Genomic DNA, 21,363 nt, shown 5'->3' on the forward strand with positions numbered 1-21,363 from the left:
GTCCTGGGCTTTTGTTTGATGGAAGATTTTTAATCACAGTTTCAATTTCAGTGCGTGTGATAGGTCTATTCATATTTTCTATTTCTTCCTGAGTCAGTCTTGGCATGTTGCGCATTTCTAAGAATTTGTCCATCTCTTCCAGGTTGTCCATTTTATGGGCATAGAGTTGCTTGTAGTAATCTCTCATGATCTTTTGTATTTCTGCAGTGTCAGTTGTTACTTCTCCTTTTTCATTTCTAATTCTATTGATTTGAGTCTTCTCCCTTCTTTTCTTGATGAGTCTGGCTAATGGTTTATCAATTTTGTTTATCTTCTCAAAGAACCAGCTTTTAGTTTTATTGATCTTTGCTATCGTTTCCTTCATTTCTTTTTCATTTATTTCTGATCTGATTTTTATGATTTCTTTCCTCCTGTTAACTTTGGGGTGTTTTTGTTCTTCTTTCTCTAATTGCTTTAGGTGCAAGGTTAGGTTGTTTATTCGAGATGTTTCCTGTTTCTTAAGGTGGGATTGTATTGCTATAAACCTCCCTCTTAGAACTGCTTTTGCTGCATCCCATAGGTTTTGGGTCGTCGTGTCTCCATTGTCATTTGTTTCTAGGTATTTTTTAATTTCCTCTTTGATTTCTTCAGTGATCACTTTGTTATTAAGTAGTGTATTGTTTAGCCTCCATGTGTTTGTATTTTTTACAGCTCTTTTCCTGTAATTGATGTCTAGTCTCATAGCACTGTGGTCGGAAAAGATACTTGATACAATTTCAATTTTCTTAAATTTACCAAGGCTTGATTTGTGACCCAAGATATGATCTATCCTGGAGAATGTTCCATGAGCACTTGAGAAAAATGTGTATTCTGTTGTTTTTGGATGGAATGTCCTATAAATATCAATTAAGTCCATCTTGTTTAATGTATCATTTAAAGCTTGTGTTTCCTTATTTATTTTCATTTTGGATGATCTGTCCATTGGTGAAAGTGGGGTGTTAAAGTCCCCTACTATGATTGTGTTACTGTCGATTTCTCCTTTTATGGCTGTTAGTATTTGCCTTATGTATTGAGGTGCTCCTATGTTGGGTGCATAAATATTTACAATTGTTATATCTTCTTCTTGGATTGATCCCTTGATCATTATGTAGTGTCCTTCTTTGTCTCTTCTAGTAGTCTTTATTTTCAAGTCTATTTTGTCTGATATGAGAATTGCTACTCCAGCTTTCTTTTGGTTTCCATTTGCATGGAATATCTTTTTCCATCCCCTTACTTTCAGTCTGTATGTGTCTCTAGGTCTGAAGTGGGTCTCTTGTAGACAGCATATATATGGGTCTTGTTTTTGTATCCATTCAGCCAATCTTTGTCTTTTGGTGGGAGCATTTAGTCCATTTACATTTAAGGTAATTATTGATATGTATGTTCCTATTCCCATTTTCTTAATTGTTTTGGGTTCGTTATTGTAGGTCTTTTCCTTCTGTTGTGTTTCTTGCCTAGAGAAGTTCCTTTAGCATTTGTTGTAAAGCTGGTTTGGTGGTGCTGAACTCTCTCAGCTTTTGCTTGTCTGTAAACGTTTTAATTTCTCCATCAAATCTGAATGAGATCCGTGCTGGGTAGAGTAATCTTGGTTGCAGGTTTTTCTCCTTCATCACTTTAATTATGCCCTGCCACTCCCTTCTGGCTTGTAGAGTTTCTGCTGAGAGATCAGCTGTTATCCTGATGGGGATTCCCTTGTGTGTTATTTGTTGTTTTTGCCTTGCTGCTTTTAATAGGACTTCTTTGTGTTTAATTTTTGACAGTTTGATTAATATGTGTCTTGGCGTATTTCTCCTTGGATTTATTCTGTATGGGACTCTCTGTGCCTCTTGGACTTGATTAACTATTTCCTTTCCCATATTAGGGAAGTTTTCAACTATAATCTCTTCAAATATTTTCTCAGTCCCTTTCTTTTTCTCTTCTTCTTCTGGAACCCCTATAATTCGAATGTTGGTGCGTTTAATGTTGTCCCAGAGGTCTCTGAGACTGTCTTCTGTTCTTTTCATTCTTTTTTCTTTATTTTGCTCTGCAGCAGTTATTTCCACTATTTTATCTTCCACCTCACTTATCCGTTCTTCTGCCTCAGTTATTCTGCTATTGATCCCATCTAGAGTATTTTTTATTTCATGTATGGTGTTTTTAATCGATGCTTGATTCATCTTTAGTTCTTCTAGATCCTTGTTAACTGTTTCTTGCATTTTGTCTATTCTATTTCCAAGATTTTGGATCTGGGAAATAGAATCTTGGATCATCTTTACCATCATTATTCTGAATTCTTTTTCAGGTAGACTGCCTAGTACCTCTTCATTTGTTACGTCTGGTGGGTTTTTATCTTGCTCCTTCTCCTGCTGTGTGTTTTTCTGTCTTCTCATTTTGCTTATGTTACTGTGTTTGGGGTCTCCTTTTTGCAGGCTGCAGGTTCGTAGTTCCCGTTGTTTTTGGTGTCTGTCCCCAGTGGCTAAGGTTGGTTCAGTGGGTTGTGTAGGCTTCCTGGTGGAGGGGACTAGTGCCTGTGTTCTGGTGGATGAGGCTGGATCTTGTCTTTCTGGTGGGCAGGTCCACGTCTGGTGGTGTGTTTTGGGGTGTCTGCGGACTTTTTATGATTTTAGGCCACCTCTCTGCTAATGGGTGGCGTTGTGTTCCTGTCTTGCTAGTTGTTTGGCATAGGGTGTCCAGCACTGTAGCTTGCTGGTCGTTGAGTGAAGCTGGGTGCTGGTGTTGAGATGGAGATCTCTGGAAGATTTTCGCCGTTTGATATTATGTGGAGCTGGGAGGTCTCTTGTGGACCAGTGTCCTGAAGTTGGCTCTCCCACCTCAGAGGCACAGCACTGACTCCGGGCTCCTCAACTTGGGATGATTTGTTGTCTATTCATGTATTCCACAGATGCAGGGTACATCAAGTTGATTGTGGAGCTTTAATCCGCTGCTTCTGAGGCTGCTGGGAGAGGTTTCCCTTTCTCTTCTTTGTTCTCACAGCTCCTGGGTCTCAGCTTTGGATTTGGCCCCGCCTCTGCGTGTAGGTCGCCGGAGGGCGTCTGTTCTTTGCTCAGACAGGACAGGGTTAAAAGAGCAGCCTCTTCGGGGACTCTGGCTCACTCAGGCCGGGCGGGAGGGAGGGGCACGGAGTGCGGGGCGAGCCTGCAGCGGCAGAGGTCGGCGTGACGTTGCACCAGCCCGAGGCGCGCCGTGCGTTCTCCCAGGGAAGCCGCCCCTGGATCCCGGGCCCCCGGCAGTGGCGGGCTGCACAGGCTCCCGGAAGGGCGGTGTGGACAGTGACCTGCGCTCGCACACAGGCTTCTTGGCGGCGGCAGCAGCAGCCCCAGCGTCCCACGCCCGTCACTGGGCTCCGCGCTTTCAGTCGTGACTCACGCTCGTCTGTGGAGCCCCTTTAAGCAGCGCTCTTAATCCCCTCTCCTCGCGCACCAGGAAACCAAGAGGGAAGAAAAAGTCTCTTGCCTCTTCGGCAGCTCCAGAGTTTTCCCGGACTCCCTGCCGGCTAGCTGTGGCACATTAGCCCCCTTCAGGCTGAGTTCTCGCCGCCAGCCCCAGTCCTCTCCCTGCGCTCTGACCGAAGCCCGAGCCTCAGCTTCCAGCGCCGCCCGCCCTGGTGGGCGAGCAGACAAGCCTCTCGGGCTGGTGAGTGCCGCTCGGCACCGATCCTCTGTGCGGGAATCTCTCCGCTTTGCCCTACCCAGGTATGTGGGGAGTTTCTTGCCTTTTGGGAGGTCTGGGGTCTTCTGCCAGCGTTCAGTAGGTGTTCTGTAGGAGTTGTTCCACGTGTAGCTGTATTTCTGGTGTATCCGTGGGGAGGAAGGTGATCTCCGCGTCTTATTCTTCCGCCATCTTACCCGGGATCCCCAAATTTATTTTAAATATATAATCCTAATTGTTCAAACGGTCAAATATATAAACTCTTAAGTATTTACATATACTTCTGCTTATATTCTGTATAGTTTATGCATTTCAGTTAGGACCACATTACGCACAGTTTTACCTTAGCGGTCGTGTGAACACTTCCCACATCACTGAATATAGAAATACACATATATGTTTATATATATATATATGTATACACACACACATATACATATATATGTAATATTTATATTGAAAATTCCGTTCAAGAACAAAAATGGAATGTTCTCATTTACTTTCCTAGAGGAGAAAAGAAAAAAGGGAAAAGTTTCCAAAACACGTTGGCTCTAAGTGATTAGACTTTACTCACATTGCCCTGAAAATAAACAGTACTGATGACATGGCATTTGCTGAGCACTTACACCTACGCGTCGCGGGCGCCTGGACAGGGCAGTGCCAGGCTGCCCTGGTCGAGGTGCTCTGACGCCCACACGTGCTGCGCCCCCCGCCCACCGATAATCAAGCCTTCTGAAGGTGAAGGCTCTCTTAGTCTGGTTCTTAAATTTGATGGGTCTCCTAAGCAGGGGCAGAGCCTGCACGTGAAGCAAGGTCTGTCCGGGCACCTATATCCTCAGCAATTTCTAAATGTCACCATCCCTGGCTTGGCAGAAGAGAAGTAAGCAGCAAAAGACTTGTTTAAACACGTGTTCCATTTCAAGCCATTTTCCCCTAGCTCTGGCATGTCATCCCCGTGAGGGGTTCATTGAAAGCGCTCCTCATAAAAATGGAACCCCTTGGCCACCTTGAGGACTTGGGGGCAACCACCAGACAACCCCGAGGCCGTGGCAGAGACCAGGCACATCCTCAGCCAAGGTCACTGGCTTCAGAGCGGGGACGGGAACACACCTGTGTGGCCCTGGAGGCTGAGACCAGCCCAGTACTGGCAGGTGGAGGGTTCCCAGCAGCCGACAGCATCGCTCCGAAGAGCAAGGGGTCCTGCCCTCCCCTCAGTGAGGACCAAAGTGATGGGCTCTTTAGACCCGATTGTTAGAAACCTTAGGTTTAACTTAAAATTCCTTACATTTTAAAAGGAAAGTCATAAAACAAACCAAGATGTGGGAGAAGAAACTTAATGTATTCATTTTCTCACCCTTCTTAGTGGTCAACCAATACCATTTTAAGGTTAATAAATCAGTAAATGATAGGTAGTAAGCATATGATTATATGTTATAAAGAGAATCACCTGAACTAAAAATAACACTGTAACTAACAAAATCAGAAAGCGAGCAAGAGAAAAGAGGCCAGAGATACTGCAGTTTACTAATTATCTGATCTCTCATGAGGGATTCACAAACGCTGCCAAACGCTGCCATATCAAGAAACAGCCATATAGCTAAATATATGGGCTTATAAACGGTCCCGTAGTAAGATGTGGAAAGAGGATACAGCCTCCCAAATGACCAAAAGGACAACACAACTACTGACACTAAACCAAAGAAAAGGCCAGAAAGCCCACAAACAAGAAGCCCAAAACCAGAAGCACTGAATACAGAAAATAGAACATAAAAACTGGATGAAAATCTTAGAACTAAATATATCTGTTGTGCCACCAAATTTAAATGGGATCTATTAACACAAAGGTGATCAGATGAGGTAAAAAACAAAACTGAACAATTACTGTCTATATAAAAAGCATCCAGAACACAACGGGCAAACAGTAACTGAAAGAAATCTGAGGTCAAAATATCAGTATCACAAAGATTAAATCTAAAGCAAATGCTACACAAGATAAGGTCCATTTCACATGTATAAGGTACGCAATTTACCTTAGATAAGAGTGTCCTGGAGATGTGTGCTTTCTAATAAAAGACAACATAGAGAATGCAGAAAAATAAGAAGAAAGGGACAGAAACACAGAATTAGCCATTGATTTGAACTTGCTGTGGTACACTTGACAACAGTGTCATGCCAAGGATTTGAAAAATACGATGAACACTTCAGCTAAGCTACACTTCAAATGCTGCACAATGAAAGGATTTATGCTTTCTTTTTCAGACCCCCCACAAAACATTTACGAAAATCAATGCCACATAAACACAGAAAGTTTCCAAATACATACACAAATACCCAACATACAGGCCACAATCCCTGAGCACACTGCAACAGAATCAGAAATGAATAAAACCAGAAGAAAAACAAAAGTCCAACTATAGGAAAACAGAACACCTTTCTCCTGAATACTCCAAATCCAAAATGAAAGTAAAGAAACTTTCAAAAGATAATGAGCACATCACCTATTGAAAATTTCAGAAACTGCTTACAGTGAGCTTAGAGAATTAATTCATAGTCTTGTGCACTTAAGTAATTTTTTAAAAAAGGAACTGAAACAAATAAATTAAGTATTGGACTCAAAAAGTTAGAAAAAGAACTCAAAAATTAAGCTATATGTTGTTCAAGAAAAAAGAGGAAGAAGATAATAAAGATTTAAAAAATTAAAGGAATTACTGAGTCAGGAAACAGGAAATCCATGGAATTGCTAAACCCCACCATGGACAAAGTTTGCCTGTGCTTCTCTGGGGCAAAAACACGGGGATGACAGTTGAAGGAAGCTTCACAAACAAAACGAAAACAACCCTTTCGTTATGAAAATCTTCAAAGACACACAAAATCAGAGAGGGCTATCACGAACTCCCTCGTATACAGCTTTAACAAGTAACCAATGTTTTGTTTCATCTATTAACATCCATTTTTTGGGGTAACTACATGGAATAAAATATCTCAACTTTCAACTGATAAAAGATGGCAAAGAATGAGTCGTTTTTTTTAAAAAAACAGATTTTTCTCATTAACATTACGAAGTGAAAAAGTAAGTATAGATTCACAGGACGTTGCAAAGCTAGCACTGAGCGGGTCCCAAGCATCCTTCAAGCAGGCTCACTTCCAGCTGCATTTCAGTGTGAGCTGAGAGCAGGACACGGGAATACTTCGAACTGAACAACAGCCACTTCCGTACACTGTTAGGACTGCTTGAAATGTACGATAAACTCAAAAATCTTATTTTCAGCCAAACTTCACTGGTGGAGAGCCGCCTCTATACTGCCCACCAACTTGGTTTGATTCTCTTCTGGCGCGTGTTTTTCCAAAGGTCCTATTAAATGACAAGCTGCAACTACTGAAGTTGTTATGAGCTTGGAAAAGACAGAACTTTTCTTAACAGGTCCCTTAAATGGCTCTTTCTCCAGAGTAATAAAGACACTGTATCAACAATGCAGAAAGCGTTCCAAACCTGAGTCTACAGAAAATAAAGTGACTTAGCTGTAAACGTGGCTCTACACGTGCAGCCCTCCAGGGCCCCAACGACCCCTCCTCTCCCGGGTGGTTCTAAGAGGACCCGTAATTCTGGTTCAGGAACACATCCATCATGTCGCTGCAATTTTCCTGGCTTTCCTGAAGCCCGTGATGTTCTTTTCACAGAATCTGGTACGCACAACGGGGCAGGCCATCTGCACTCCTGTGCTCTGTGATTTCAGATGAAGCCAAGTGTTAGATTCCCCCCCCCCACTCCCTATTTCAGAACTTCTCCTTAAAGCTCTTTGGAAAATCCTTGGACTGTTTCTAATCTGTTCTGTATCCCCCAAGAAGAGAAACTGTCTTTGGGAAATATTTGCAAGCTCCAATTGAGCAAGAGCTGTAAATAAAAACCTGGCGTGCAGTTGGGAACTTGGCTTTCGAGAAGCGCACAAATGTGCTTCCGGGAAACTGTAAATAGAAGCAGGCCTGCCCGGTGCAAAAAACGGGGAGACGCGCTATAAGTTCTAACGTACAAAGGCAGCCACCAAAGACAAACGTGACCCCTGGAAAAAGCGCTGGACGGAGCAATCCATCTGAGACTCTGCTGTGTAATTTCATAAACGGGTGTTACTGAGAACTCTAAGATTACACAATTACAACGCAAAGGCAATAAAATAGAAACAATAGCAGAATACCCAATGTCTCATCATTGCCATTGAGCACCTATTAAAAGTGCACCCCCTGGTATTATCTCCTTTGGCCCCCATGACCCCACGCTGGGGCCCCAGTGGTGACAGGATACACAGATGGGGGACCCAGGCTGGAGAGTTCTCAGCACCTTGCCCAGGTCGCTCAGGCAGTAACTACACACCTGGATTCAATCCGGTCATACCGCTGCAGCCCCTGCACACCTCCACAACCTGCCCACACCTTGGGCCTGGGCTGTGCTCGCCCCAGCATAACTCACAAGTTACTCTCTGAAAGCCATTTTGCTTACCCTAAACCCCATGGCTAAAAACACATTATCTGAAAATTAAAAATAGTTCCAGTGGTCTAGGAAGGCCACAGATCTCCTTCGCAATCGTCCTTGCCATTTCAGTTTCGTAAGGTCAAGTTTACATAATACAAAGAAGAAAGCATTTCAGAATTTCCTTCTTAGCAACCTCCAAACATTTGGTTATGTAGTTCACCTAACAGCTGGGTTGCAGTAGGAACCAATATTACTTAATAGTAACAGCTGAAATATTTAAAAATAGAAGGTGTTTCTTCCACTTGGTAGAAGGAGGAGAGAGGGCAGCAGAGGGCGGCCTGAGCTGGGCCGCGTTTCGGAAGGTGAGCATCCCCCCGGGGCTCTCTGGGAACCAATGTGCCCAACGAGGAATGCAGCAGCCTTTCAGGGCTCTGTGGATCCTGGGGGGCAGGAAGGAGGTCAGGTTCAGACTGCAGTGTGTAGAAGGAATACCCGGGATGCTCGTCAAAAAGTCAGGCCCTTAATGTACGTGCAGGGAGGCTGGGAAAGTGACTTAGCCTCTGCAGCTACTACCGCCGGTCACGGATGGAGGGCCAGCAGCGCCAGGCAAGCTCCCCGTTACCATCGCTACCGCCATGACTACCGCCAGCACCAGCGAGCCACTGCGGGGACCCAAGCTCTGCTACGGAAGGCGGGGGTGGCCTGTCCCACAACGTGGACCCTCACTCACCTCTCCCCGCAGCAGGAGCTCCAGGTTGGGAGAACTCCACCCAGCAAGCGTGACGTGGGGACAAATGCACTGGTACCTCTAAGAGATCGTGGCCCGTAGGGCAACATTATAAACAACGCCCAGGGCATAGAGAGTGCAGGGAGATCCACGCCCTCGGGAGACTTCATTTCCACACTGTCTCAACGCCAACGACTCAAGATTCTCAAAGAGGCTCAGCCCCAGCCCCAGTCCCCTCCCGCGCTAGGGCTCAGAGTCCCTTTTCAACACGCCCATGTCCCACACCAGCCCTCACCTTCACCCACGGGCAGCTTCGTGTTCCCCACCTCAATTTACAGCAACTCCGCCATCCAGACGCTCAAAGACGAAACCCTGTGGGACCTGGGACCCTTTGCTGCAGTGCTGGCACCTGGACACACGTCTCCTTGAGCCACAAAATACAAAGAAACTATATGGGACTAAAAATAACGGCATGCCTGTGCACTTGGGGCAAATGACGGACAAAAAGATACAAAAGGCCAAAAAACCCAACCGTCACTTCTGAACAGCCAGGAGCAAAAGCCAGGTACTGGGCAGGCGCCCTGCACACACCACCACCAAAGGGGTGGGCGGACCACCTAAGCCACGCCTCCCACCCGACCCCATATAAGGAACCAGCTCACGCCCCTCCCTGCAGGGAGCAAGCAAGGGAAACGTACTTGTTTTCTCTCCCCACCTGCTGCAGCAGGGGCCCCAGTAAAGCCTGGCCTGAATTTTTCGTCTGGCCTCCAGTCAATTTCTATTGATTGGGGAAGGCCAGGGGCCCTGCTCTGTCCACTGGAGTTACTGTCCACTCCTCTGCATCCCTCCCAGCTCACCTGCCACCTCAGTGAATCCCGCTTACTTCTGAACAGCTCTAGACTCGGAGCAGTTGCAGCCCGCCCACTGTGTCCACACCAACGCACTGTCTTCACTGGTCGTCTTGTGCTCCCTCCACTCTGATCTGAGCTCCACAAACACAGGGATCTTTGCTTTATTCATAAACACATGTATCCCAAGTGCCAAGGGAGGCGATGGGCACCTAGAAGGGCTGATCCCTACGGAAGAGTCAGTGGGTGAGTGAGTGGGTGAGCCCAACGCCTGCCTTGACAGGGAGGCCTTCCCCGGACACTTCATTTAAAACTGCAGAAACCCATCTCCACAAGAGCTCAGCTGTCCTCAATTGCTTCTTCTTCCCCACAGCCTGGATCACCTTCTAGCATCGTCTAGCGTTCCACATCACCTACTGCCACCAAGTTGGATTTAATGAGCATAGTTAGAACCCTGCATCTGACAACTAGAGAATACAACTCTTCTAAAGCACATATTGAAGAGTCATCAACACGGGCCATAAAGCAAGTCTCAAAAAATTCAAAGGCTTAGTAATCTCTAACCATAATACAGTATATTAGAAACCAATAACAAAAAGATTACTTGAAAAAGTCTGTACTTCCAGATGAAAAACACTTCTGAATATCTCGTTTTTTCAAAGAAAAAAGAACCATCAAACAAATTTTCAAGAGGCTACAAATTAACTACTATAAACTAGAACTTGAATACTACAAATAGAAGTCACCAAAGCATTTCCATTTGTCTCCAGAGAGAACTATAGAACATTAAATGCTTACAGCAAGAGGAGGAAAGGCTAAAAATTAATGTGCTAAATGTTCAACGTAAGAATTTAGTACAAGAATATCCACATAAACCCCTCCACCAAAAAAAGCAGAATGGAAATAAGAACAGGAATGAAAGGAGGAGAAAATAAATGTACACGAGTATCACCAGAGGCAGAAATTGGTTCTTTGAAAGATGACTGAAACAGACAAAGCTGGACCAGACTGATAGAGTGTCCCCGGCTCTGACGACACCAGGTCTGCATGTACCCTGTCCCACTAGAAACACAGGCGGGGGGTGGAGGGCAGGCTCGCTCAGGGAAAGACGGACACGGCCAGCAGCTGGACACCGCAGCCTCCCCACCCCTCAGCGGGATTCCCAGGCTGACCGTACATAGTGTGCTCAGTGGGCACCGGTGGGACCGAAAGGAGCACCGGCCCCCTCCCCTCGGGCTCCTGACTCAACCAGCAAGACTCCCTCTGCTTCTCCCCGTCTGTTCCGACCAGGCACCACTGCCCAAGGACACCTGGTCAGACCCCAGCCCCACAGTGGCGCTTGGGAGCCAGCCTGCCAAGGACACAGAGGGCCAGGGCTTGGGTCTAACGGCTGTTGGACGGTACGAGTTGCTGTGAGGTTTCTCCTTAAACGACCACACTTTACCCTCCTAGGGGGCAGGCTGTTGGCAGGGCTGAATGATACAGCATGTTAAGTGTGACCACTTTCCCAGCAACAATAACAGCCATGGACAAGAGTTAACAAGAGTTGTCTTCCTGACCCTGCGGAGACACAGTTAAGCACTTTTAGACACATTTAAGGGGTTCCCAGACTCTGGATATATCTCATTCACACCGCGTAGCCCTGAAGTACAGAACACAAAACATGGTAATAAAGAGACGAAAAGATAAAAAGTGCTTTGCCCGCAAATGATGCACTCATGCATCCAGACCTTCCTGGCATCAGTGATGCTTCCAGTGCACAAACAGAGTAAAATTCTGAGTTGGAAAACTACTGTATCTTCCACCTAAAAAGCACTTTCAAATACACCATGAGGACATTAAGGTTTAATGCTCTATTTTCTGTATCAACACAGATCTTAGGGTCACCACTGCCGCTACCACATTTATTCCTATAAGATGGAGAAACGGGGAGTTGTCGACCTCATCTCACTGGGCTCATGCGGACGTGTGGCCAGCTTCAGGCGCACCTGAGCACGTGAGACACTTCCCAGCCAGCCTCCGAGGGCCCGCTACGCCGTAACTGGTAAATGTTTGCTTCTCATGGTTCCTGTTCCCTCCTTCAGACCCCACAGCAAGCTCCTTCTAACTCTCCGCGTCTATGGCAACAATCACAAAACAAACTTAATGGGGTGCGACAGCTGGTGATAAACATGAATAACCCAAACAATCTAATTTCCACCCTGGTTGGGAAGGCCTTTATTTTCCTCCCTCAAGTGCTGAGGATACAGAAAGAACACAGCTGGGGAACGAGGCCACCGCCGTGCGGGGCAGAGCGGGCCTTGGTCGGGTGCCAGGGGTGGGCTCGGCCAGCCGGCCCGCTACGGGGCACCTGAGAGGCACCGGCGGGGCATTTCTGGTGGAAGATGGCAGACCAAACACCATCATTTATCCCCACTCCTCCAGAGACCACTAAATAAATCACCAGCACAACTGCAGACAAAAGGCAAATGAGAGAGAACAAAGTTCTACAAGAAAAGACATGGGTGAATAAGGGGCACCTGCCTCACCAGCTATAAGAAACCGAATCAAAGCATCCTGAGGCTCAGGAGCGGCAGCACCAGGACCCCCGACGCAGGAGAGGGACCCGTTCGGGGAGCACAGAGGTCCCCAGACCCCTGCGCACCCCACAAAGCAGGAGACTCATCTTCCGGGAAGGGCGAGGGTGCTGCAGTGACAACGCTGCTCGCCGGCTGCGGGCGGCCTGGGTCACGCCTCCCAGCGGGGTGAGCAGGCTGACCAGCCCCATGGAAGACGTGCCAGAGCAGGGCACGCAGCCCCGGCTGCCAGCACCCCCGAATCCCCGAGGGTCCCCAGCCTCTGGGTGCTCTGTCTAAACATGAGTGGACAGGCCAGGAAAACCGTCAGCATGGAAGGCAGCGCCCAGGCGGACAGACAGCGGCACCTGGGTAGCAACCCGCTGCTCAGGAAGAAGGGCGGCCCCACTGCCCAGACGGCCCTCAGGGTGGAAGGCAGGCCTCGGGCAGGCAAGGGAACCGGGCCCCGGCGTCCGGAGGGAAAGCTGTTTCCAAACCCATAATCGCACCCCCTGGTTTGGTGAGATTTGAGTGAACATAACAGGGAAACACAAGGAAGAAGAAGAAAAGAGAAAAGCGACAGAGACAGAGCCCAGCCGGTCCCTCCGGCTCCTGGCACATTCGGAGCTGCTATCTCCATAGAAGCCCAGACAATGCAGACCATGTAACAGGTGCAGCTCTGTGCCCCGACGGGCTTGCAGCTGCAGGAACCCACACAGCTCCCAGCCTCGGGGCCCTTGCGACCGACTGTTAAGGCCAAAGGCAGTGAGTGACAGCGGGATGAATGAGGGACGGGGGCTGGATTTACGGCACATGAAGCAGAAACGTGAGGAGGGCTTGGCTTGCTCTCCTCTGGAAACACCATCCAGAGGCACAGGATCCAAAACTTTGTCCCGTTAAGAACTACCGGGGGGATAATCAATTTCCTAGTTGGTAAATTCCACTGCCAAGTGAATTTGTCAGACTCGAGAGGGCAGAGGCCTCTGACGGGGAGTGGGCCGGCGCCGAGGCCTGAGCTCCGAAGCTACAGCCTCTGTCCCTCTCCTCTCTGGAGCTCAGTCCCCAGGCAGAAGGGTGGTTCCTGGGAGCACTTCCTCAGCCCTGGGTCCCGAGGGCCGGCGCTGCCACTCTGGTTGAACTGCTGAGGTTCTCGTGGCCACAAATCAAACCCACACGTGCACCTGCACAGCTGTCGGCAGAGAGGCGGGGACTGCCAGCTCATCCGCGGCGACGGGAGTCCTCTCTCCGTGGGCCAGACCCACGTGCCAGGCTCAGCATTAAAGATGGATACGTCAGCATTAAACATTAAGTAGGTCCGGGAGCTCGATGTAGCAAAAAAGCAGGCAGGCTTCTAACTTGATAATATACAACATTCAAAGAAAAGCCTTGGCAGATGTGAGTCCTCATTCTCAGCATAACTCCAAGCATTTTTGTTGTTAAGCGTCTCTACACCGGCTGGTTTTGCTTCGTCTTAAACAGCAGTCCTAGGGGCCATCACAAAGACCTCTGGGCTGGTTGCGGGTGGCAGTCATGCTGCAGGGATCAGCAGAGCTGGGGCGGTGGGCGGGCAGACCACAGGGTACCAGGGAGGCGGAGCGCAGTGCAACAGAAGAGGGACAGAGAGCATCGCGGGGCCTCCCATGTGCCAGATGCCCACCTGCTTCCCGGGCACCCGATGCCTCTGCCAGGCCGAGCAGCCACATGACGCCAGACAGGCAGCCCAGGCTCCGAGGAAGTGCCACCAGCTGAAGGCCACACGGCCAATGGAAGGCCGGCAGATCCTGCTGCCCGGCCCCCAGGCCTTGCAGTAGCTCTGCTGGGCCCAGCCCTGACCCTGCCCTCACTTCTTCTAACACGGAGCCCAAAGTGGGAGGGCGGGAGTGGAGCTCTCGGTAACGGGGTGAGGAGGAGAAGGAATGGGACGAAAAGACATCCTGCGTTTGTACCACATGCGATGCTGCCCCTGCCTGGCACGGCGGTGTTCCCAGAGGCACTGCCCACGGGTGCTCACCGATCTGGTGGGAGAGGGGACAGGTGCAGGGGCTGGGAGTGATGCAAGTGGCCAGAGAGAAAACGGGGAGGCTCTGAAGACTCCCAGGAGGACAGCCTGGGAGACCAGGAAGGGCTGGGGAAGGGGGGCTGGGGAAGGGCAGCCTTGGGAATTCTGCGTGGTGACGGGGAACCTGGGGGTGGATCCCTGGGCATGACACCTGGTGGACAAGGCGGTGACACAGGAGGACAGTGCAGGACGGCGCCCCCTGGTCCAGAACCACTCTTGGCTGTAAGTCTACCTGTTCCCCCAGGCGACCCTGAGGCGTTTCCCAACAGCTCATAGATGCACGCAGCAAGGCAGGGCCTCCACGGCCAGGGCCATGATGACGCCCAGGTTCTGAAGTCACGTGGGCTACAGACGCCTAAACCTGGCCTTTACGTCACTACTACTCACCAGGCCCGCACGTGAACTTGAAGGAGGGAAGTGGAAAAATTCTCAACCTTTGTTTAAACTAAGCAAACAAACTATCGGAATCTTTTTCTGATTTTTCAAACTGTTGGATTTTACTTTATGTCTTTGTGCTCTATATTTTCATTTTCCTCCACAAATTAAAACAAGCTCATAGGAAAAGCAAGGCAGGCAACCTCTCTGGCTCGTGCACGTGCTCTGTGCCCCACTGCGCGCCTGCCCGCTCTCTGCTGCAGCCAGAGGGCAGCCGGCCTGCGGGCCAGCGGGGAGCTGTCACCCAGCGATGGGCCCCTGGCCTGCAGGGAAGAGCAATGTGCAGAGTCGGGCCTGGCCCCAGAACGAGGAGACCAAGGTCCGCTCCTCCCTCCTGGTGTGGAGCAGGCGGCAGCCTTAGGGGCCCCCAAAGGTGGCCCACGACCCTTTACTGTGCTACATCTCAACCCCAGAAACCCAGCTTTGCATGAAAAACACACAGAGGAGGATCCGGTGACAAGTATGACAAGCAAGGTTTTGTGACGGGGGATTTATGATCACCGTGATGAACCACTTCCTGTGCAATGAAGGGGCATCTCCTGCAGCTTTCCCCAAGGTCACGTGTGTCCTCACACTGGCACTTGCTTCGCATTTTCTCTCACCAAACCAAACCAAACGACAAGAACAACACGACATGCCTGGGAGGCATGGTAAGTTTCAGGCACCAGCTAACCTCAGATAGCTCCTGTTCCAAAATTCGAGGACGGTCAAGCAATTCAATAACCCCTTTGACAGTGCAGTGGTCAAATACTCTGTAAGATTTGGGAATCCGAGGCTAGAGCCAAACCTCACTTTTTAGAAATTAGTTTGGATAAGTTCTCTAGAGTTGGGGTAGTTTCTTCAAGTTTCCAGAATTTTCTTTTAAAAAGTACACCCCTGTTATACAGCCTTGAAAGGAAACCTCGATAACTCCGACTGAAACCCACGTTTACGATGAGGGCGATGGAGCCCGTAGCAGAGGCTCCTCTCTAGTCAACACCCCATCCTTAAAGCCCCGCTGGTCCAGAGGTCCCCAGCATTCTCCAAAGGGATCTTTTGCTCCAGCGGCACCCCTGGAGAGCAGAAATGGGTCCCTGCCCCGTAACTGACACGCCGGGCGACCCTGGGGAAGCGGCCCTGCCACTCGCCTCTGGCGGGCAACAGGCAGGAAGGTCGCGGCGCCCTGCAGCAGGCCACCACCGTGGGCGCCTCCACACGCCTCCTGCTGCCCCTCAGGGCTGCGTCCCTCCCCTTTCCTCCCGGGCACTGAGGCTTCTCCTCCAGCCGCTTCACTCCACCCAGGCGCTGAGCACCTACACCATCCAGCTCCGAGGGAGCTCAACTTCCAGGTCTGGAACCAGCATCCCACACACTCACTACAATGTCTCTTTCCTATACTAAACATGCCTTGCTTTTATAATCAGGGAAAAAGTACGTTACTTCCCAGAAAAGTCAAAGTGATTCAGAAATGAAGGACTGAAGAGTTTTTCAAGTCCCCCGCCACAGGCAGGTGTGTGATCTCTCTCCTAGAGGGCCACCTCTCACCTCTTCCTCTGCCCTCAAGCCCCACCATCTCTCCCGGCCGAACTCTGAGCTTCCAGGGAACCCTCCACGGCTCCCGCCACCCTGTCTGCGCCCCCAAGTCCCCACCCAGGAAGGAGAAGGACAACCTCCCAGGAAGGGTGAAATGGTGTACCCTCATCCATAACTGTGACACTCCATCTAGTCCAAAAAAAATGAAGAAATACGATACGCACACAGAACAAGAGGAATGAAGGAGATGTTGCAACTAAGTGGTAGGCAAATGGTTGTGATGTTTTCTCTCTTTTATGATATAAAACTATTTCACAGCGAAAAACTTTAAAACAAGAAAAAAAGAAACACAAAAAGAAGGAAAGCCTTGTTTGCATATAAAAAGTTAAGGGGGAAGGTGGAGGAATCAGAATGAATCCAAAATAAATAGCATTTTAGCCTGTTCCTTCTACAATACAAACTTTTCTAGTAAGAGATATTCTTGTAGGAATTACCTCAAGTCTCAAGTCAAAATGGCCCAAAAATAGAAGGTATGAATAGTGTTTTTTTATTTGAAGTAAGACTTCACAAGGACTAACGTATTTAAAGAGAACCATTATCAGAAAGACGGTTGAGCGTGCTGCCATTCATGGCCAGGAACAGACAAGGAATGAGCAGAGATCCAGGAGGGGAGGGCCGCGTGGGCACTCCTGCAGGCACAGCAAAAGCTGTACGTTCAAAGGAACGAGCTCCCATGGTGAATGTCTGAGGGATTCCTGCCAATTATACGCATGTATCAGTTTGTTTTCCAACCGCGGAGGGTCAAAAGAGTACTTAAGATTAAACTCAATTGTTGGAAAATGTGCAACAGCAAGCTGGGATCGACATAAAAATACATCTAAAAATGTTTCCACTCTCGTATCATAAAAATGTGGCTTTACAGAAATCGTTGTACTAATTTTCAAATTATTACGTATGCTGAGATTCACATGTCTTTGTAGAACGTAGGTGACAGTGGTTGGAATGACCAAAAATGGAGTGTTAAGAACGCACTTCACTTCAGCAGCTTCTGAGGCTCAGCTCACGGCGAAGCCTCCGCATCCGGCTTGGGGCGCGCAGCCCCGCGTACACCCCCTCCTTCCGCTGCCAGCTGCTCACGGGCATTGTGTCCCCCCGGTAGAGTCACCCCGAAAACACTGACCCCCGATGACACCAGCAAGCACAGCCTCATCCTCTGACTCTGACCGATGGAATCTGGAGGTACAGGGTTACTGGCTCCAATTTCACCGGGGCCCCCTCCCCGATATGCCATCTCTCAAGTGGGGCGCTTCCCCCAACAGAAAAGAAGGGGTGTGACAGACCCCAGGGGCTGTCCTAGCATCTGAACACTGGCACTGTCACGGCCACGTCCCATGCCGTGTTCAGTACCCGCCCACAGGACATGAAGAGATGACATTTCTCCAGGAACTACTAAAAAGCAGACACATAGACTTGATCTCTGTAAGAATCCTGCAGAGTCGGCATTATTATCCCATCTAGGAAATAAAACCGAGAGACTCGGCGGCTTGCCTAGAGTCACACGGTCAGTGGGTCACCAGGATTCCAGGTCCCCTCCGTCCATGGTCCATGCAGTCCATGGTCTGTCTGTGCGTGGAGCTGGGAGGCCCATACGAAGTCTCAACCAGCAGGGTGCGCTTCTCAAGCCAGAAAACCAACTTGAAGCCCACCCACTTTCTGGTTCACTTGGAAACCACCTTTTCACAGTCTATCAAGCTACTGAAAAGCTTCTTCCTCCATCCCACACTGGGCGAGCACCAGGAAACTGTCTGAAAATGCCCAAGCTACACAAGGCACTGGCAAAATGAACTCAAGAGAAAGGGAAATCAGCACTGTTTCCCTCGCTGGGGTCAAAATGAGAAAGAGAGCATCTTCGTCTTCGGCTGCTGTTTCCAAGCCCTCTCCCCTGCCCTGCCCCCAGCGTCCTCGGTTAACAAGTAACCTGCTCCACGGATGGGTGGAGGGTGACGGAGAGGCGTGAGCACCCCTGCAGGAGCGCCACCACCTTCTAGGAGCACCGCAGACAAACAACCCGAGCTTCGCGTCTGGGGAGATGCCAAAACTGATCCTTGGCAGGCTTCGGAGACTCTCTATGCAAAGGAAGAAATCTCTTCTGTGACACTTCCAGCCCTGCCTCAAGCTTTGACTTCTTTTTAAGAGGGAAGGTGAGGCGATGGGTGGGTCGGCTGGAGGCCGGGGCAGAGGCAGGCATCTATGTGCCCCCCGTCTCTGCCAGTCCTGCCCACGGAGAGAGAGGGCAGAGGGGGACAGAAGGCTGGGGTTCAGGAGGTGCCGCGGGGCACAAACCACAGAGACGGAGGCCTCAGGACACGGCAAAGGCAAGAGGCCAGCAGTGCCGCCCTAAAAACGCTGGCTTAAGAACGTGTGTGGAACGCTGACAACGGTTCCCTTACATACACCCTAGGTCTTCACGAGGCTCGTTTTAGTCTCAGTAAGGCTAAGGAGCCCATGAAGAACGGCATCCGGGCTCTGAGTTGAAATCCTGGAGGACAGTAGATGGAGGGTTAGTGTTTTACAAAAAGAAAAAGAAAAAGCTCCCACGGCTGTATGGATTTGGAAAACATTGCCTATGGCATGATATTTAGGAATATTATATATGGAATGAGAGATTTCTAATCACGGCTGATGCTTTTTCATCAGTTATACATGGAAAGCTGCTTAGGAGACATCACTGACTCACTTTCCCCCGAGGAGCCTGGGGCCCTGGACCCAGTGTGACCTGCCCTGCAGTGTCCCCCGCTCAAGCTCAGAGCTCTTCCCCCAGACTCTCGTACAGCTCAGGGCCTGGAGTTAGACCCAAAACAAGCAGGTCTTACCTTTGGGAAGAACACACCCCATCAGAGTTCAAGACAGAAAGGCCCTGCATGTCTGTGCCACTTACTTAAGAAGCATTAAGCGAAGCCCACTACATTTCCAAAACCAGTGGCCTGTTTTTACCCCAGGAAAGAGCAACCAACTTCCGTGGACCTGAGACCCCACCCCTTTCTCTCCATAGCCCCCCAGGACAGCGGAGACCCAAACACCCCTTTGGTGGTGCCTGGTGCACAGCAGAGCTGGGCGTGCAGACTTACCCGAGCCGGGCATGTGGTTCACGCGGGCAGGGTTGAGCAGCTCCACTGGCTGGTCTCGGCCAGAAAGTCCATCTGGAGGACAGAGAAAGCATTTGGCTTCAGAAACTGCTCACATCTCAGTTAAAATACTTTACACTCCTGGTCTGCAAGGAGCACTTCCTTGCAAACAATGGAAGTGCATGTGTCCTTCTCACTTTTAAAGGAGACTGGTGTCATTTTTATTTGCGGAGTCAGAAAATAAAAGACCCTTTGTAGAACATCCCAACCCCTCCCCATCTCGAAAATGGCAAACACCAATTCCTGGCCTGAGGGTATCTGGCCGAGCTGCTGTGGTTTTACTTCTTTTCAGCAGCCACCTGATACCACTCAGCGTTTCTGCAGAGACCACAAGCAGTAAGATGAAGACAGAAGAGTTACTCATCCTCTTCCCAGATATGGACCCGTGGCCCAGGGGCCACAGAGACACAGCCCCTGTAGGCTCCGGCGGTGAGAGCAGCTGTGGGTGTTGCCCGCTTGTGGGACAGTCCAGGAAAGTAAGACAAACAAACACGCTTTTAGGAAGATACTGGGCCAGGTTCTCACAATGGAAGGAATCGTTTCTTCCAGGTCCACCTTTTGATCGTGTTCTGACTGCAAAGATGGCACTGAAACCGCACACCCCCCCCACCTGGCACAGGCTGCCTTTAGACCACATTCCCTCAGACATACAAGAAAGAAACTCCTGCAAAACTTCCGGGAATCACACTTTTGGTGTAAAATTAGCTTCTGACAACTGGTGTGAACGCCCGCAGGGACAAGCGCGTCATTACTGACGCTGACGTGTGGTCTACGGAGAAAGCAGTGGTTTCCCAGAGCAGCCATCGGCCCCCTCGGGCTGACTTGCAAATCATGACAAAAACACTTAAGAGCAGGTCTACTGACTCCTCTGTACTAAAACTTTGCTTTTTGCCCCAAATGGACAGCATCTCAGGCAGCCTTCGAATGCCGTGTTCCATGACCCATGTCTATCTTTGGAGAGTTTCAAAGTCCAAGGACGAGAACAATGACCCCGAGGAGATCCCAAAGCGTCTCCTGAGAACTGCAGACCCTCCCAAGGAAGCGGGGAGGCCTGTGAGCTGCGTTCCCACACCCTCGGGGAAAACAAGCTGCTCCCCTGCGGTGCCCAGCCACCCCCGAGCCGACGGCGGGGACTCAAACGCTGGGATCTGGGGTCTCCTCTCCACAGCCAGCCACCCCTCCCCCATTCTGGCAGCTTGAAGGTAGCAAAATGGCTCTCACACAAGACACTGGGCATATGTGGGGTTAGGACAGTCCATGCTCCCCGAGGCAGGACGAGGACTGGGGGCCACATTCATGCCCAGAAGCAGACCAGGACCGAACGCTCAGCCGACCGTCTGCACCAAGGCTTCTCTCCAGGCATACAACCCGCCCTGAGATGGTCTGATGCTGACCTGCGGGTCTAATGCCATGTCCTGTGAGCCCCTTCACTGCCCCTCAGAAAGGGGCCTCAAGACAGTGATAGAAAGCACTTTCAAGCCTTTTTTTCTGAACGTGAATAAGTGAAATGAAAATTTCATTTTCAAAACTAAAAGATTCAGAAAAGTCTAAACATATTTTTAAAAATCCTAATCCCACAGTAAATACTTTCAGAAACACCAAAACTCGCTTTTGAAAATCCTAGTCCAGCTGCCATTCTCTGAGGGCAGGGTCAGGAGCGGGGTGCTAGAGAGCCATCCTGCCGGCCCTGCAGCTGCGTCTGAGCAAGCCCAGGGCGTTCTCTCTGGTCCCACTACACCTGGCGTGTCCCCCCCAAAGCGTCACCTCCTCAGTGTCCACCCTTCGCTTCCACCTGAGCCAAAGTTCTAGAACCAGACACAGTTTAGAAACCCAGAAACCAGCACAGCTGCCTCTTTTGGCAAATGAGGAAATTCCAGCTTCCGGGGCCGGAGCAGTAGCACTGGGCCTGCA

At 49.6% G+C, this 21,363-nt stretch overlaps 1 protein-coding gene across 5 annotated transcripts in view; it reads right to left on the bottom strand.

Moving 5' to 3' along the window:
- Positions 1-21,363, bottom strand: part of HDAC4 (histone deacetylase 4) — a 296,704-nt gene that overhangs the window by 138,582 nt on the left and 136,759 nt on the right. For all 5 annotated transcript variants that reach the window (XM_081243356.1, XM_081243357.1, XM_081243355.1 and 2 more), the window contains exon 3: positions 19,396-19,467. In XM_081243356.1, the coding sequence (XP_081099482.1) occupies positions 19,396-19,467 (72 nt within the window). The remainder of the gene's footprint in view (positions 1-19,395; positions 19,468-21,363) is intronic.

Source organism: Mesoplodon bidens (genome assembly GCF_964165515.1).
Source record: "Mesoplodon bidens genome assembly, chromosome: 8".
Classification (NCBI taxonomy): Eukaryota; Metazoa; Chordata; class Mammalia; order Artiodactyla; family Ziphiidae; genus Mesoplodon; species Mesoplodon bidens.